This window comes from Phoca vitulina, unplaced genomic scaffold (assembly GCF_004348235.1).
Source record: "Phoca vitulina isolate PV1807 unplaced genomic scaffold, GSC_HSeal_1.0 scaffold22, whole genome shotgun sequence".
NCBI lineage: Eukaryota > Metazoa > Chordata > Mammalia > Carnivora > Phocidae > Phoca > Phoca vitulina.
In genome coordinates this window covers 9,109,903-9,127,622 of record NW_022589725.1, presented here as the reverse complement: position 1 = coordinate 9,127,622, position 17,720 = coordinate 9,109,903, and the positions used below count along the sequence as shown (strand labels likewise).

General features: G+C 42.8%; 1 protein-coding gene across 1 annotated transcript in view; it reads right to left on the bottom strand.

Annotated features, from left to right (window-relative positions):
• SAMHD1 (SAM and HD domain containing deoxynucleoside triphosphate triphosphohydrolase 1) overlaps nt 1-10,049 on the bottom strand; it is a 52,279-nt gene extending 42,230 nt beyond the window's left edge. The window contains exons 1-3 of the mRNA XM_032419448.1: nt 9,721-10,049; nt 5,085-5,151; nt 1,373-1,445 (exon numbers count right to left, since the gene is read on the bottom strand). Coding sequence (XP_032275339.1) covers nt 1,373-1,445; nt 5,085-5,151; nt 9,721-9,928 — 348 coding nt within the window. The 5' untranslated portion in view covers nt 9,929-10,049. The remainder of the gene's footprint in view (nt 1-1,372; nt 1,446-5,084; nt 5,152-9,720) is intronic.
• Between the last annotated feature and the right edge of the window lie 7,671 nt (nt 10,050-17,720).

Below are 17,720 nucleotides of genomic sequence, written 5' to 3'. Positions count from 1 at the left end.
GAGTCCCTGGATCCAGTCCCGCATCGGGCTCCCTGCTCGGCAGGGAGTCTGCTTCTCCCTCTGACCCTCCCCCCTCTCATGTGCTCTCTCTCATTCTCTCTCTCTCAAATAAATAAATAAAATCTTAAAAAAAAAAAAACATATATTTCATATATATTTGAAATATATATATGTAAAATATATAATTTTTATAAATTGTATAAACTGTAAAATATAATTTTTATAAAGTTTAAAAAACATGTAGAACAATACTACATATTGTTTATGGCCACACATACACGTGTAATAAAAGTAAAAACATTTGTGAAAATGATTAAACCCAATTCAGGATGGTGCTTTTGGGGGAAGGGGGAAAGAAAGGATGGAAACAGAATCTAGGAAGGGTACAAAAAAGGTCCTATATTGTTTCTAACATTTTGTTCTAAAAACAACAGATCTAAAGCAAATTAGGCAAAATGTTAAGATTTAACAAGCTGGGTAGTAGTCCACTTATACTCTTCTGTATGCTTAATATATTTTACTGTTTTTTTTTGATGTAAATATTCTGTGCTTAATTTAGAAAATGCAGTTTATGGGGCGCCTGGGTGGCTCAATGGGTTGAGTCCAACTCTTGATTTCAGCTCAGGGGCCCGAGCTGGGTGGGAAGCCTGCTAAAGATTCTCTCCCTCTGCCCCTCCTCTCCACAACTAGTGCATGTGTGTGCACTCTTTCTCTCTCACTCTCTAAAAAAAATAATAATAAAAAGAGAAAAAAGAAAATGCAGTTTAGAAGTATCAAAATCAACCACAATCCTATTACTGAGAAGCAGATTTCCTTCCATTCTTTTTAAAATGAATTCTTTTTTTTTCTTTTTCTTTTTATTTATTTATTTGTTTGACAGATAGAGACATAGGGAGAGAGGGAACACAAGCAGGGGGAGTGGGAGAAGGAGAAGCAGGCTTCCTGCCGAGCAGGGAGCCCAATGTGGGGCTCGATCCCAGGACCCTGGGATCATGACCTGAGCCGAAGGCAGATGCTTAACGACTGAGCAACCCAGGTGCCCCCTTTTTTTCCTTTTTAAAATGAATTCTACAGGGGGCACCTGGGTGGCTCAGTCACTTGAGCATCCAACTCTTGATTTCAGATCAGGTCATGATCTCAGGGTCCTGGGATCAAACCGTGTGCATCCAGCTCTGCCCTCAGCGAGGAGTCTGATTGAGATTCTCTCTCTCTCTCTCTGTCCCTCCCCCCAGCTGTGTGCATGCATATGGTCTCTCTAAAATAAATAAATAAAATCTTTTAAAAAAATAAATAAAATGAATTCTACAGGTGTTCATTCTAAGTTATGTCACTTTATAATTCAAAAAACATGATAAACTCTGATTCCTCTTACCTTCATTGAATCAACGTGAATTTCACTCAGTTGTTGGATATAATTATGCAGCTTCTTTCTGTCCCCCAAGGTACTAGAATTATAACAGGATAAGCAAATCCATCATTATTTGCTTAATAATAATCCCTAGAGTATATAATAGTATATAATCAACTCTAAATTACCTACATTAATATAATGAGAAGTCAGATTAAAAGGAACAATTAATAATTCAAACATACACCCCCCTAGAAACTCTCCCTTAGGCTTCTGCCCTTGATGCTCTTCCCGTGGTAACTCAGACTTCAACATCTATGTCTCTACTGAGTGCTCAATTGATACTTCAAACTTATTTTAATCTACCTGAAGTTGACATCTTCCCTCACAACCCTGAATTTGCATGGCTCAAGGTACACTCTGAAGTAGAGCACAGTGAGAATGAAAAAGGACTTTGAAATCAGAACTGATTCACATCTTCACACAGAATCTGTGTGACCTTGGGAAAAAAAAAATCACTCAAACTTTTTTAGTACATAAATGTTCTTATCCATAGCACAGGAAAAATGCGAGTACTAGGTATAACTCATGCACAGATCAAATATATATGAAGGTTATAGCTTTACTTGTACCCATCTTCCTTTGTCGGTAAGCCCTCATAATGCTCGAGGTTCAATAAATAAATTTAATAGGATTTAACGTAAACAGCTCAAAATCCTATAATTCATTATCCTGTGTCATTTACACTTACTGGTCCAAGCAAGTTAGCCTGACACCTGGCTAATTATTAACAGAACCAGCAGACAAGGGGCAGAATTTACTAATCTACTAGCTAGCTAATTAGATTGAAAAATCTTATGCTCAAAGTCCTAGATAGAGTCAGAATCACTACAATTGGCCTCTATATTGTACTCTTAAGACTCATGATAACTACAAAATCTAAGAATGATTTTCTTGGGATGTACAGAAGCATTATTACAGCTGATAAATCATAAAGCAGTATACCTTGTGTTTTCCTATTCCCCTACCATCCTCATCAGGTTGATGTAACAAGCACAGGGAAGTACTTACAGGTGATCTAAAACTGAGTCAGGTTAAGTATTGTTGCACAGTTGAGTATAACCAAAAGTCACAGCATAAAATACCAAACCTAAACCAATCTCACTGCCCAATATTTTCCTGAACTAATAATAGTCATCATTTAATAAAACCCAAAAAGAAACTATTCACAAAGAAATCGCTGATGAAAGTATATAAAAATAGCCAACCAAAACCTAGTGGTTTTTTGTTTTATTTTAACAAAGGCTATAACAAAATACAGTATTTTATATATATAGTTTTGAAGATTTATTTATTTATTCTAGAAAGAGGGGGAGAGAGCCCCTGTGTGTGAGTGGGGGGAGGGGCAGAGGGAGAGGAAGAGAACCCTCAAGCAGACTCCCTGCCACCCAGGTGCCCCAAAATAAATAGTACTTTAAACAAAAATTTCAAGTAGTCATGGGCTGGGGGGCCTCAGTGGCTCAGTCGGTTGAGCCTCCGACTCTTGATTTCAGCTCAGGTCATGATCTCAGCTCAGGTCATAATCTCAAGTTGGTGAGATCCAGCCCTGCGTGGGGCTCCGTGCTCAGTGGGGAGTCTGTTTCTCTACCTCTCCCTCTGCTTCTTCCCCTCTTCATGCACGCGGGTGTGCTCTCTCTCTAAATAAAAATAAAGAAATAAATCCTTAAAGTAGTCACAGGCCATAGTTAGACTACAGTAAGATTTTATTTCTGTATTTCATAATTTCTGAAATCTAAAATTTCCTACAACTGATATGTACATTTAATGTACTAATGTTTCTTACTTGTTAGAAAAACCTCTTAAATCAACGGTTGATCATAAACTTGAGAAAATTTAAGTACTTGTCTAAACCGGATTCCCCCTAGAAAGCAGAGTCTAGGACAACAGCTTACATACAGGTCGCTTATTTTAGGATGTGAATCCTAGGAAAGGTGAAACAGGAAAGGAGGGGAAAAGAGTACAAGGCTATATTAATACATTGGTTGAACTTGTACCACTGTTAACAACTTTGACTCGTCCTACTGGGATCTTTAAAGGCAGCTCTAGACAGCAGAATTTTGCCATAATGGAAATTTCTATATCTGCCCTGCCCAACATGGTAGCCACTAGCCATAAGTGGCTATTGAGCACTTGAAATATGGCTAGGTGAGGAACTGAAACCTTAATTTAATTTAAACATGGAGCTGGTGGCTACTGTATAGGAAAACACAGTCCTGAAAAGTCCTGCAGAATCCACCTCATAGTTATAAGGTGAGTGATAAGGCATGCCAGATAATGTTCATTTGAAATTCTATTTTGCTCACTCATGTCTCCCAAGTTCCTAGAAAAATTCCTAACACTCAGTGGGCCCTCCATAAATATTTGTTGAATAAATCAGTAGTATTTGGGTCCACAAAGTAAATGGTTCTCTTTAAAAGCAAGACTCTATTAGAGCAAATTCAATTCAATTAAAATAGTAAGGAACTATTATATCTAAGAAATAAGTAGTAAGGGGGACTTTGAGGAGACTGATGGGGCTGAAATGTGATTATGAAAGAGGCAAGATGAGGCTCTTGAAGATTCTGATCCAAAGGACATTTATTAAAATTCAAGTAAAAGTCCTAAGGTGATCTTTTCTCACAATCTGCTTCTATTATCAACTACTAAACAATAATGCATGAAGTAATTCAGTATAATCCTTTGTTTTGATTCTTTAGTTACTGTTACCACAAACAACATTTAGCTAAATGGAATTCCAGAAGGAAAAAACCTTATTTCACCACTGTTGCCAATTCTCTTAAAAAAAAAAAGTCTCCATTTTAAGGAATATTTAAATATTTGCTCCTCATCTGTGATCTTTAAAGTGAATCCACACTAATCTAGACCCTGCAACCTCCAGCCTTATATTTACTAAGGGCCAACATGCTAATCACTTTATGTACATTGTCTCATTATTATTTTCCATTTGACAGGTGTAGAAACTGAAGAGTTAAATTACTTGTCTCAAACCATACAACCAAAAAAGGACCAAACTACTTTGGATTGCATCTTTAAATCTAATACCAGGTATATATTTCAGTCTTGAGATAACTTTAGGAAGACCTAGAAATATGTTCAAGATAAGGCTGCAGCCTTGATTTTTCTTGCCAACATTTCCCCCCTATCAGTTCTTACATATTTTATGGTGTGTATAATCCAATTATTCTGAACTTGCGAGTAAAAAGTTGATCACTGAAACTTCATGAAGGCTTGTCAGCAAAATTTTTTAAAATAGGAATCATTAGCAATATTAAACACAACATGTGCACAGTAAAACCAAGCAAACAAAAACAACTGTGTTGGGGCGCCTGGGTGGCTCAGTTGTTAAGCGTCTGCCTTCGGCTCAGGTCATGATCCCAGGGCCCTGGGATAGAGCCCCACATCAGGCTTCCTGCTCCGCGGGAGGCCTGCTTCTCCCACTCCCCACGCTTGTGTTCCCTCTCTCTCTGTGCCTCTCTCTGTCAAATAAATAAATAAAATCTTAAAAAACAACAACAACAACAACTGTGTTAACCAGCAGGCAGGGGATTCTGTTTAAAACACTCTGTAGATTTAAAATGAGGACAGTTAATATCGGTGATCATGTGCTTTGTCCCTCAGAGGTGAATAAAAAGGTCCTAAGTATGCTTGGCTACAAGGTGAATTTTATCATTCTTACCTTATTCCAAGACTTTCAAGATCAGACTCATCAAGATGGAGCAGTGTTAAACCTGTGATTTCATTTTCTTTGGAAGAAAAGAGAGAAAAAAGATAAAATGGTTTCAATATTTACAGCATATGCATTTTTATTTCTTTCGGTTTGGATTCGCCAGATTTTACTCAGATCAACATTTACTAGCCACCCACTCTAGGAAATGAACTGTGCTAAGTTCCACTTTTTTTTTTTTTTTTTTATGATTTTATTTATTTATGAGAGAAAGAGGGAGCACGAGCCAGGGGCTGGGAGGTGGCAGAGGGAGAGGGAGAAGCAGGCTCCCCGCTGAGCAGGGAGCCTCACTTGGGGCTTGATCCCAGAACCCCGGGATCATGACCTGAGCTGAAGGCAGACGCTTAACTGACTAAGCCACCCAGGTGCCCCTAAGTACCACTTTTTCATTTGCCACTTGGAAAGTCTTTTTTTTCTCAACATGGGGCTTGAACTCACAACCCCAGGTTCAAGAGCCACATGCTCTACTGACTGAGCCAGCCAGGTGCCCCTGCCCCTTGGAAAGTCTTCATTTTAATTAGATAACTATACCAACAGGCTTTTTTGGATAATTAAGTAAAAATTTTTAAGATTTATTTATTTATTTGAGAGAGAGAGAGCATGCACTCCACTGAGTGCACAGCGAGGAGGGGCAGAGAGAGAGAGAACCTTAAGCAGACTCCGCAGAGCCTGTCGCAGGCAGGGTTCAATGTCATGACCCTGAGATCAAGACCTGAGCTGAAGCCAAGAGTTGGGCACTTAAAGGACTGCAGTACCCAGGCAACCCCTCAAGTGAAATTTTTTAAATTATTTGAGTAAATTATTTGCAGTGAAGTCCCAGTTGCAAAATCAGCAGCTTCCTTCTAAAACAGGTGAGGTTTGGGGAGCGGGGGTGAATGAAGTGTAAATCTACTGTTCTTAGAATAGTCAGGTCAAAACCATAGCCTGGGGACACCTGGGTGGCTCAGTAGGTTGAGCTGCAGACTCTTGATCTTGGCTCAGGTCTTGATCTCACTTGATCCCATGATGGGCTATGTCCTGGGTGTGTAGCCTACTTAAAACACACAAAAAAGGAAGAAAGAACAATTCCAAGTTCAGTAAAATTTTATTTTGTATTTTTACTTTAGTGCTATCCTAGTTTTCTAAAAATACTCTCAATAAACTCTAAGACATATTTGAGGTGCCTAGCTGGCTCAGTCAGTAAAGTATGCGACTCTTGATCTTGAGGTTGTCAATTCGAACCCCACCTTGGGTGTAAGAGATTACTTAAATAAAAATTTTAAAAACTTCGGGAGCCTGGGTGGCTCAGTCGGTTAAGCATCCAACTCTTGATCTCAGCTCAGGTCTTTGGGTTCTGAATTCAAGCCCTGCATTGGGCTCCACACTGGGCATGGAGCCTACTTAAAAAAAAAATTTTTTTTTAATTTTTTAACTTAGGGGCACCTGGGTGGCTCAGTCGTTAGCGTCTGCCTTCGGCTCAGGTCCTGATCACAGAACCCTGGGATCGAGCCCCGCATCGGGCTCCCTGCTCTGTGGGAAGCCTGCTTCTCCCTCTCCCACTCCCCCTGCTTGTGTTCCCTCTCTCGTTGTCTCTCTCTGTCAAATAAATAAAATCTTTAAAAATAAATAAATAAATAAATTTTTAAACTTAAAAAAACACTAATAAACTTGAAGATGTATTTTTAAAAAAAAAAGACACTGAGCTATGCAATTATGTAATTTTACACAAATGGAATTATGTCATTTATAATTTATTTTTTCACACCTAAGAAGTCACGGAGATCTTTTTGGTCAATTTTATTAAACTACATCATTTTTAATGCCTGTCTTATATTCTACAATATAGATGCACCATAATACATTTAACCAATTTTTTCTGAGCCTTATGCTCAGAAATGAGGATACCGGGACGCCTGGGTGGCTCAGTTGGTTAAGCAGCTGCCTTCGGCTCAGGTCATGATCCCAGGGTCCTGGGATTGAGTCCCACATTGGGCTCCCTGCTCAGCAGGGAGCCTGCTTCTCCTTCTGCCTGCCACTCCGCCTGCTTGTGAGCTCTCTCTCTCTCTGACAAATAAAAATAAAATCTTAAAAAAAAAAAAAAGAAATGAGGATACCTAAATGAGCATGCCTTAAAATGAGTATACCTAAACCGATGTGATAGTTGTAAAGATTTTACTAGATAAAATATGAGAGTGCATAGAATAGTACTTCACACAAAGTAAATGCTGAGTAAACGCTATCACTATTATGTATAATATTATCAATGGATAGATTATTTCTACTTTTTTGCTACTTATAACCAATGGTTAAAAGAATGACCTTGAACATATTTCTTTGGACACCTGTACAATTCTATCTGTAAATTCCTACAAGTGAAATTTCCTAAGTAAAAAGGTATTACCAAACTGTCCATGGTTTGAGCCAATAGACACTTCCATCAACTTCACTGGATTACCCATTTCTCCTATTATCAGTCTTTAAATACTTTTCTATCTGGGGCACCTGGGTGGCTCAGTAGGTTAAGTGGGATGGAGATCTCAGGGTCGTGGGATGGAGCCAGGAGTTGGGCTCTAGGCTTGGTATGGAGTTGGCTTAGGATTCTCTCTCTTCCTCTTCCTGCCCCTCCTTGCCCTGCACTCTCCAAGAATAACTAAATCTTAAAAAAAAAATTTTTTTTAATTAAAAAATAAAAATAAAGATCTTTAAAAGAAAAAAGAAATGAGCAATTGTACCACATGGTCAGTTTTTACCAATTAGAAGCACATAGTGAGGGGCGCCTGGGTGGCTCAGTCGGCTAAGAGTCTGCCTTCAGCTCAGGTCATGATCCCAGGGTGCTGGGATCCAGCCAGGTCAGACTTCCTGCTCAGCAAGTGAGTCTGCTTCTTCCTCTCCCTCTACCCAGCCCCCCTGCTCATGCGCTCGCACTCTCTCTCTCAAATAAATAAATAAAATCTTAAAAAAAAAAAAAAAGGATGTAGTGAATTCTGCTCGTATTAGACTGTGGGTTCAAGAGAACAGATGATTCTGAAGGTTGATGAATTATTCTTTAGAACACCACTAGGGGCGCCTGGGTGGTTCAGTCGGTTAAGTGTCTGCCCTGGGCTCAGGTCAGGATCCCAGGGTCCTGGGATGGAGACCCACGTCAGGCTCCCTGCTCAGCGGGGAGCCTGCACTTCCCTCTCCCCACTCATGCTCTCTGTCACTATTTCTGTCTCTTTCTCAAATATATACATAAAATCTTAAAAAAAAAAAAAAAAAAAAAAGACCACCACTGAAACAGAGAGCCAATAACATAATCAATCATATTTTGGAGACAGAAAATATAAAACTACTTCATTCCCACCTATTGCTATTCAGAGAAAAATTCCATCCAGAGTGGAGGAGAACCAAAGGGGAGAGGAGAAAACAGAAGTACAACTTCCGACACCATCAGCTATTTTTTTTAAGCCTTTAAACAGTAAAAGTTCCTCCCACCCTAGACAAATGGGACTCCACCCCATAATTGCAGAAGTGTACTGAATTTGTAAATGATACCACCTTCCTATAGAACACTTCAGAGGATAAGACAGAGAGAGGGTAAGCTTCATATCCATTAGGGGAAGTTGAGTAGATTTCAAGTGGATGGATATTGGAACTTGAGCCCATTGCTTAAAACTCACAACCCACACATCTCCCCATGTGATGTGGCCAAGGTGGGGACTGCTGAGAGTCCAGTGGTCAGCTGAACAACCCTAGTGTTCAGATTTAACTAGGGAAACTGATTTTGGAGAGCAAAACATCAACATGACCAAGCTCTACAAGTACGGTCACCAAACATATTGAGCCCTACTGGGATGCTATGGTAAGGCAATGGGGATTCAGGGATTAACAAAACATGTCCCCACTCCCTTAGGAAAACCCCGCCTTGACAGATGATGGGAAGAAACTGAAACTTAAGAGCAGCAGCACATACTCTAAGTGGCAAGTGTTCAAGGAGCTGCAGCTGTAGCACGGAGGGGTCTCCTGAGCCCGGTGCGCCTGAATGACAGGTCTGGGGAAAACGTTCTTCTAAGAAAAGGAATCGAGTCTCGCCCGCCCGGCGCTGCGGTGGCAAGTTCCCGAAGAAACCCAGCAGCATCAGGCCAGGGGCCCCACCCAAGTTCACAGTCCCCAAAGTCGGCTTTCTTCCAGCTGGTCCCCAACCCCAGAAGCCCCATTTCTCCTTCCTCCATCTCAGGGTGCACTCCTGGGCGCCCCTTCTACCTGCCCGCGCCTGGTCTCTCCTCCCCGCCTCAGGTTTCCGTTCTCAGCCGCAGGTCATTCCTCCCGAGGCGCCCCCCGCCTCAGGTCCACCCCTGCGGGTGCCTCCCCGCGCAGGTCTCCCTTCCCTGCCTCAGGGCCCCTGCTCAGGACGGCTCTCCGCCTCAGGTTTCCGTTCTCCGCCTCAGGTCAACCCTGGCTCGGCGCCTCAGGAACACCCCTTTGGTACCTCCCGGAGCAAGTCTCCCTTCCCCACTTCGGGTCCTCTTTGAGGCCCCCAGCTCACTGCCCCAGGGCGCCCTCTCCTCAGGCCCGCAGTCTCCGCCTCGGGTCGCCGTCCCCCGGCCCCTCAGCCCTCTAGCCCTGCTACCTCGGAAACGGTCCAGCAGTCGGGGATCATTGAAGCCACTGCGCTTTAGGAAGCAGCACACCTGCTCCGGGCCCCAGGTCTGGTGATTTGGGTGGAGTTCGGGGCTCGGGGACGTCTCCGCCGCCGCAGAACGGATGTTTGGCGGCGTTCTTGGGCTGCCATCGCATCGGGGTCGCTTGAAGGGCTGTTGCGAGTCGGCTCCCTGCATGGCTACAACCACCGCCGGCACAGCACAGTCAAGAACCGCGGCGCTTGGACGGCGCGCAAGCGCACTGACTGCCGGTCGCGGAGGACGAGTCCGCACAGCACTGCCAGCCTACTGGCCTCCCGCGCAGGCGTACTGACAGCTCAGACCTTGGGGCCAGGCAGCCCAGCCACTTCAGCCACCAGGCCTCCGTGCGCAGGCGCAATGACAGCCCAATGGTCCTCAATAGGTCCCGGAGTTCACAGAAAGGGAGCGACTAGAAGCAGAGCCAAGGGCGTGCTAATAAGGAGGTGAGGAAAGACTGTACCTAGGACCCGTGAAGTCCCGGCACAGTCCGGAGCAGGGGCTCTTCTGGTGGATTGAGGGTGCCTTCCTCCAAATGAGTATCCCAGATATACCCTTGGCCGTGTTGCAGATGCCCCAAACTTAAAGAAACCTAAAAGGCCATCAAGCTGGCCATCTTCCCAGTTAGAGAAAAATGGGCAAGAAGCTGATCTGGAAGACCCTGGAATGATTTCAAATCTGATATGAAGGTAGTCTTCTTGCATTTCACAAGTTCTACAGTATTGCTGGGCAGTTAGAGGGCCCTGGGGGTGCCTATCCATGAACCTTTTTTTTTTTTTTTAAGTAACGTATAATGTATTATTCAGGGGTATAGGTCTGTGATTCATCAGTCTTACACATATCCATGAACTCTTATTTCAGGTTTCCATACAGAAGTAGACTTCAAACTTCTCTCCAAAAGAATCCTCAACCCCTCTCTCCACCCCGACTCCCTGCCCAGAGGAAAGGAAGTGGCCAATCTGATTATGTGAAACAAAATTCACCGGAGGAGATTTGAAGATCTAACTGGCTTTATTCATGTAATTTTATTTTTTTAAAGCTTTTTTATTTTTTATTAGAGAGAGAGAGAGAGAGCGCGCGCACAAGCAGTGGGAGCGGCAGGCAGAGGGAGAGGGAGAAGCAGACTCCCCGCTCAGCAGGGAGCCGGATGTGGGGCTTAATCCCAGGATCCCAGGATCATGACCTGAGCTGAAGGCAGACGCTTAACCGACTGAGCCACCCAGGCGCCCCTAAGTGGCTTTATTCAATGACTCACGAATAGGGCAGCATCCCATCTAGTGAGGAGAAAGGAGATCTGAGGAACTGTACAAAATGGAAGGTTTTTAAAGGCAGAAAGGGGGTAAGACAAGGAAGTCATAGCAAAAGAAAGAATTATTTTAGGCAGAGTCCCCCAACTTTGGGGAAAGGCAGGAGTCTACCAGGCTGCTGCCTCACCAGGGCTGGCCAGGAAATTCCAGACTGACTGCTTAAAGGTCACAGTCCTGGGAAAGGCTGAAACTGCAGTTAGGTTAGATATTAAGTCTTGGTTTGCTGATGTGGGGCTTAGCACAGGTGACTTCATTTTGGATCTGTGTCTTTTTCAACATTACTTAAAGCTTATCTTCAAGGACTTTTACCACCTGGTGGTAACAGCATGTAAAATTGAGAGGCATGTCCCCATCACGTTAATCACTTAGGGGCAAGACCAAACTTCCCTATAAATCCTAGTGCATGCAATTAATTGGTAATAGGACCACTACTACCACCGCTAAAGCCAATACACTGCCCCATCAACCCAGCCATAGACCCGTCTAGGGGATAAAGGATGAATAAGACAGGGGTACCTGGCTGGCTCAGTTAGTAGAGCATGCAACTCTTGATCCCAGGGGTCATGAGTTTGAGCCCCACGTTGGGTATAGAGATTATTTTAAAAAGCAAAACAAAACATGTAATTGAAAAAAAAAAAGGATGAAAGAAACAGATTATCATTAAGCAGTGTGAACTGCTTAATGGGTGGCTCTACCAGTGGTCTGGTAGAGAGCAAAATATCCTTTTTTCTTTTTTAAAAGCAATCTCTGGGTGATAGACATTGGGGAGGGTATGTGCTATGGTGAGCGCTGTGAATTGTGCAAGACAGTTGAATCACAGATCTGTACCTCTGAAACAAATAATGCAATTTATGTTAAGAAAAAAAAAGAAGATAGCAGGAGGGGAAGAATGAAGGGGGGGAAATCGGAGGGGGAGATGAACCATGAGAGACGATGGACTGTGAAAAACAAACTGAGGGTTCTAGAGGGGAGGGGGGTGGGAGGATGGGTTAGCCTGGTGATGGGTATTAAAGAGGGCACGTTCTGCATGGAGCACTGGGTGTTATGCAGAAACAATGAATCATGGAACACTACATCAAAAACTAATGATGTAATGTATGGGGATTAACATAATAAAAAATTTAAAAAAATAAAAGCAATCTCTATACTCAATGTGGGGCTCGAACTCACAACCCTGAGATCAAGTGCATGCTCTACTGAGCCGGCTGGTCACCCCATAAAATATTCTTAGCATACACTTAGAGCTTCACTCTGATGCTGGGCACTGTTCTAAGGGTTTTACAAATATTAATTAATGTATGTATAATAACAACCCTAGGGTGTAAGGAACTGAGATACAGAGAAATAAGTAAATAGTTTGTTCATGGTCACACAGCTAGTAAGTGATGAAGCCTGGATTCAAACCCAGACTATCTAGCGTGGCTCCAAAGTCCATGCTCTTAATCACTTGCTAACTATTGCTTGTTAATGGGAATTTTGAAATAAAATTATTTTATATTAGTTAACTCAAAATTCTCAATTACTCCCCTTTTCCCAAAGACCCAAGGAGGAAAGTATAGAGGGGCGAACTTGCCCTCCATCTGCACAGAAGGGCCAGGCTCAGCAAAACACGCCCTTAAGCCCTAGAATGATTTGAGAAAAGAACAGAGAGTTGCCAAGACTTGTGAAACCCAAACAAAGGGGTAAAAGAGACAATGAATAACCTATGAATGAAAGCCTATTTTAACTTGGAAATGGCTGGCTTGAAAACTTGTATTTTTTTAGACTTGTGGGAAAATCTGCCCTGATTGCAAAGTTTCCTTGGCCGTAGAAGGTGGTATAAAGCAGGGTTTTAAATTTAATCAACTGGGTTTGTTCAAAGCAGTTGCTTTTGAGAACTTTAATTTTCTGTTTATGTTTGTTCAAGAGTGTCATTTAATGCCATGTTTATTATTTTCCTCCTCATCCCCTACTTTCTAGGGACCCTAGATCTTACACAAGGTGGTCGGTTACTTGCTCAAGGTCACATGGCTGGTAAGTGACAGAATGGAGATTTGAAGCTGACTCCAAAACTTCAGTGCTTTCCAGTTTACCAGGTCAGTGACCTCTACTCACAGTCCTGGTGATCTTGTTCCATCTCGTCTTTCCACAACATGGGAACAGTTACCTCCTTGACATAGGCCCTGTGCTCTGGTCATGTTGAAAGAAAGGACGGCTCAGCCTCTCCTCTGATGTCAAACTTGCCATAGTTCAGACTAGAAAAAACTGTAATTTCAATTAACTAAAAGCCCATTGCTTCATGACCTTGAATATACCCAGGAATTTTTCCCTGCCCTTACCTAGCTACCTTCCATCCACCCAGCTGAGCTGGGCAATTTTATTTCTGTCAGCATTAACCATGTGGTTTTAAATCTCTCCACAGCTTCCTCTTCAACCATTGCTGCTGGTTCTCAATGCTAGCTGTCACTCTCTGTTTCACTTCCTCTTCACCCTTCACTGAACCTAGCCTCCTCAAGACATTCTTTTATTTTTTTAACATTTGCCGCAAATCCCAAAGCCAAGCCAAAATTCTTTTTTTTTTCTTAAGATTTTATTTTCATGTAAGCTCTACACCTGACGTGGAGCTCAAACTCACAACACCGAGAACAAGAGTGGCACGATCCACCAACTAAGCCAGCCTCCAAGCCAAAATTCTTTTAAAAAAATAATAATTCGTTTTCTCATCTGATAAAAATAACGCTCAAGAAGGAAGACTTGGAAAGCAAAATGTGTATATATGCAAAGATCACTTCCTGGTAGGTGCTCCATAAATCATTTTTTAAAAAGATTTTCTTTATTTATTTGTTGGAGAGAGAGAGAGAGCACAAGCCCAGGGGGAGCAGCAGGCAGAGGGAGAAGCAGGCTTCCCGCTGAGCAGGGAGCCTGATGTGGGACTCGATTCCAGGACCCTGGGATCATGACCTGAGCCGAAGGCAGATGCTTAACCAACTGAGTCACCCAGGCATCCCCATAAACCTTTTTCTGTTCATAAATGTAAAAACTTATCTCCAGGTCTGGGAATTCTTTGAAAAAAGAGACCTTGCAGAATGACAATAGTTACCATATTTGAGTACCTGCTATGAGTCAGAACTTGCAGAATGACAGTAGTTACTATATTTGAGTACCTGCTATGAGTCAGACATGTGCTTTACTTTATATCCATAATTTTTTTTTTAAGATTTTATTTATTTATTTGACAGAGAGAGAGATAGCAATAGCAGGAACACAAGCAGGGGGAGAGGGAGAAGGAGAAGCAGGCCTCCCGCCGAGCAGGGAGCCTGATGCGGAGCTCAATCCCAGGACCCTGGGATCATGACCTGAGCCGAAGGCAGACGCTTAACGACTGAGCCTCCCAAGCGCCCCTATATCCATAATTTCTAATCCCTATAACAACCTCAGTCAATAGGTATTATACTAGTTAGACTTACTTGGTTATAAATACATTCACCCATTCATTCAAGAAATATATCTTTTTTGGGGTACCTGCTTCTCCCTCTCCTCTGCCTGCCGCTCCCCCTGCTTGTATGTGCTCTCTCTCTCTGTCAAATAAAAAATTTATTTATTTGAGCAGAGGGAGGGGAAGAGGAAGAGGGAGAGAGATTCTCAAGTGGACTCCCTACTGAGCACGGAGCCCAACACAGGATGCAATCCCAGGACCCTGAGATCATGATCTAAGCCAAAATCAAGAGTTGGACAACTAGCTGACTGAGCCACTCAGGCACCCCAAGAAATATTAATATTTACTGGGTACTTACTGATTTGCCTGGCACCTGAGACACAGCAGTGAACAAAAGAAACAGAAATCCCTACCCTAGTGAAACCCATATTTCTAGTTGGGGTAGACTGGCAGTGAATAATAATATAATTAACAGTAGTAAACGGGCGCCTGGGTGGCTCAGTTAAGCTTCTGCCTTCAGCTCAGGTCATGATCTCAGGGTCCTGGGATCGAGCCTTGCGTGGGGCTCCCTGCTCAGCAGGGAGTCTCTTCTCCCTCTCCCTTTAACCTTCCCCCAACTTGTGCACTCTCTCTCTTTCTCTCAGTTAAATAAATAAATCTTAAAAAAAAAAAAACAGTAGTAAACATATTAGAAGTTAGTGATGTGGAAAAAAATTTAAGAGGAGTGGAGGGGGACAGAGTAACAATTCTGAATAGGGTAGTCATAATAGGCCTTTTGAGAAAGTGTCATTTAAGCAGAGACTTGACGGAGATGAAATGAAAGAAAGTCTCTGCTCGCTCCTCCAGTTCCAACAGAATAACTTCAACAAGCCTGGATTGTGTTCATTCCTGGACCAATTGCTGTGTTATAAGATAATTGACCCAATCAGGTCACATGTTACCCCTTGGGTGAGAAGGCAAGATCTAGTACAGGAAGAAGAGAATTGGTTCTGAACAAAGACCCTAAGTGTTGTTATACTCATTTAACATGGAAGGAACTGAAGCTCAGAGAGGTGAAATGCCTTGCCCAGGGTCACACACATGTATTAAGTGCTTTGGGATTTGAACTCAGCTCTTCCAGAAGAACCATTATTCTTGGGGTGCCTGGGTGGCGCAGTTGAGCAGCTGAATCTTGGGTTCAGCTCAGGTCTGGTTCTCAGGGTCATGAGATTGAGCCCCACGTCGGGCTCCGCTCTCAGCATGGAGTCTGCTTAAGACTCTCTCTACCTCGCCCTCTGCCCTCCTCTGAATAAATAAATAAATCTTTATTTAAAAACATTTTTTTTATTATGGGGTGCCTGGGTGGTTCAGTCGTTGGGCGTCTGCCTTCAGCTTGGATCATGATCCCAGGGTCCTGGGATTGAGCCCCGCATCAGGCTCCCTGCTCTCCCTGCTCTGCAGGAAGCCTGCTTCTCCTTCTCCCACTCCCCCTCTTGTGTTCCTTTTCTTGCTGTGTCTCTCTCTGTCAAATATAAAATCTTTAAAAAAAAAAAAATTTTTTTTTATTATGTAATGTTAGTCACCATACAGTACATCATTAGTTTTTGATGTAGTGTTCCATGATTCATTGTTTGCGTATAACACCCAGTGCTCCATGCAATACTTGCCCTCCTTAATTACCCATCACTGGGCTAACCCATCCCCCCACCGGAAATAAATCTTTAAAAAACAAAACAAAACAAATATTGTTCTTTTCTGCAACTTGAGCTGGGTACTGGTTCTATTGCTTTTAGGCATTGACAGGGACAGGCCATCCCAATCTAGACTCCCTGTAACTGGCTCAATGTTTGGGGTGATGTGACAATGTATTTGGGGGTTAGGATGCTCAAACACATAAAGGAGTGGCCAGACTTCAGGGACTGGGGTACCACTAGGCAAAAATAACTTATGGATCCTTTTTTTTTTTTTTTTTAAGTAAACTGTATGCCCACTGTGGGGCTCAAACTCATAACCCCAAGATCAAGAGTCACATGCTCTATTGACTGAGCCAGCCAGGTGGCCCACTCATCTCATGGATCTTTTTATTTATTTATTTTTTACTTTTTAAAGGATTTATTTTTTTAAGATTTTTTTTTTTTTAAATGGAAGTTGGTCAGTTTTTTGTTTGTTTTTAAAGATTATTTATTTATTTATTTATTTGAAAGAGGGAGAGAGAGAGACAGCGAGAGAAGGAACACAAGCAGGGGGAGTGGGAGAGGGAGAAGCAGGCTTCCCATGGAGCAGGGAGCCCGATGCAGGGCTCCATCCCAGGACCCTGGGATCATGACCTGAGCCGAAGGCGGACGCTTAACGACTGGGCCACCCAGGCGCTCCTTTAAGATATTTTTAAAAGTAATCTCCACACCCGGTCCAGGGCTCCAACCCACAACAACCTTGAGATCAAAAGTTGCACACTCCACCGACTGAGCCAGCCAGGCCCTCTAGATCTTGGGTCTTTGATAAGAATACTCAACTAACCCAAGAGTTCACTCCATCTTTGTACTTCTAACTTCATGAGCCAATAAACTTCCTTAGTTTTTCGGCCAGTTTAAGTTGAATTATCTCTTTTGTGTGTGTGTGTGCTTTGAATCTTTGGATTTTCTCTCATTTGTAGCTGAAAGCATCCCTGATATACTTCATAACTTTAACATCTGAGAGGGCTGATTTTTTTCCTTGGTGTGACATTTGTATCAAGACTAATTTAGTCCAGGGGCGCCTGGGTGGCTTAGTTGGTTAAGCGACTGCCTTCGGCTCAGGTCATGATCCTGGAGTACCTGGATCGAGTCCCGCATTGGGCTCCCTGCTCGGCAGGGAGTCTGCTTCTCCCTCTGACCCTCCCCTCCTCTCATGTGCTCTCTCTCATTCTCTCTCTCTCAAATAAATAAATAAATAAAATCTTAAAAAAAAAAAAAAAGACTAATTTAGTCTGATTCCTCATCACTCATGTCCTACTATCCCTAGTGAATACCACTATCTGTCAGCCAAATTCACAAAGATCTTTGCCTCTGAGAAAGTTCTTGCCACTCACTGAGTGGGCCCACATTGTTATGGACTGAATTGTGTCCCCCCAGAATCCCTAGTCCCCAGTGTGACAGGGCTTTGTCTGTCTGTCTGTCTATCTATCTATTTTAGGCTCTACTCTCAACATGGGGCTTGAACTCAGGATCCCGAGATTAAGAGTTGCATACTCGGGATGGCTGGGTGGCTCAGT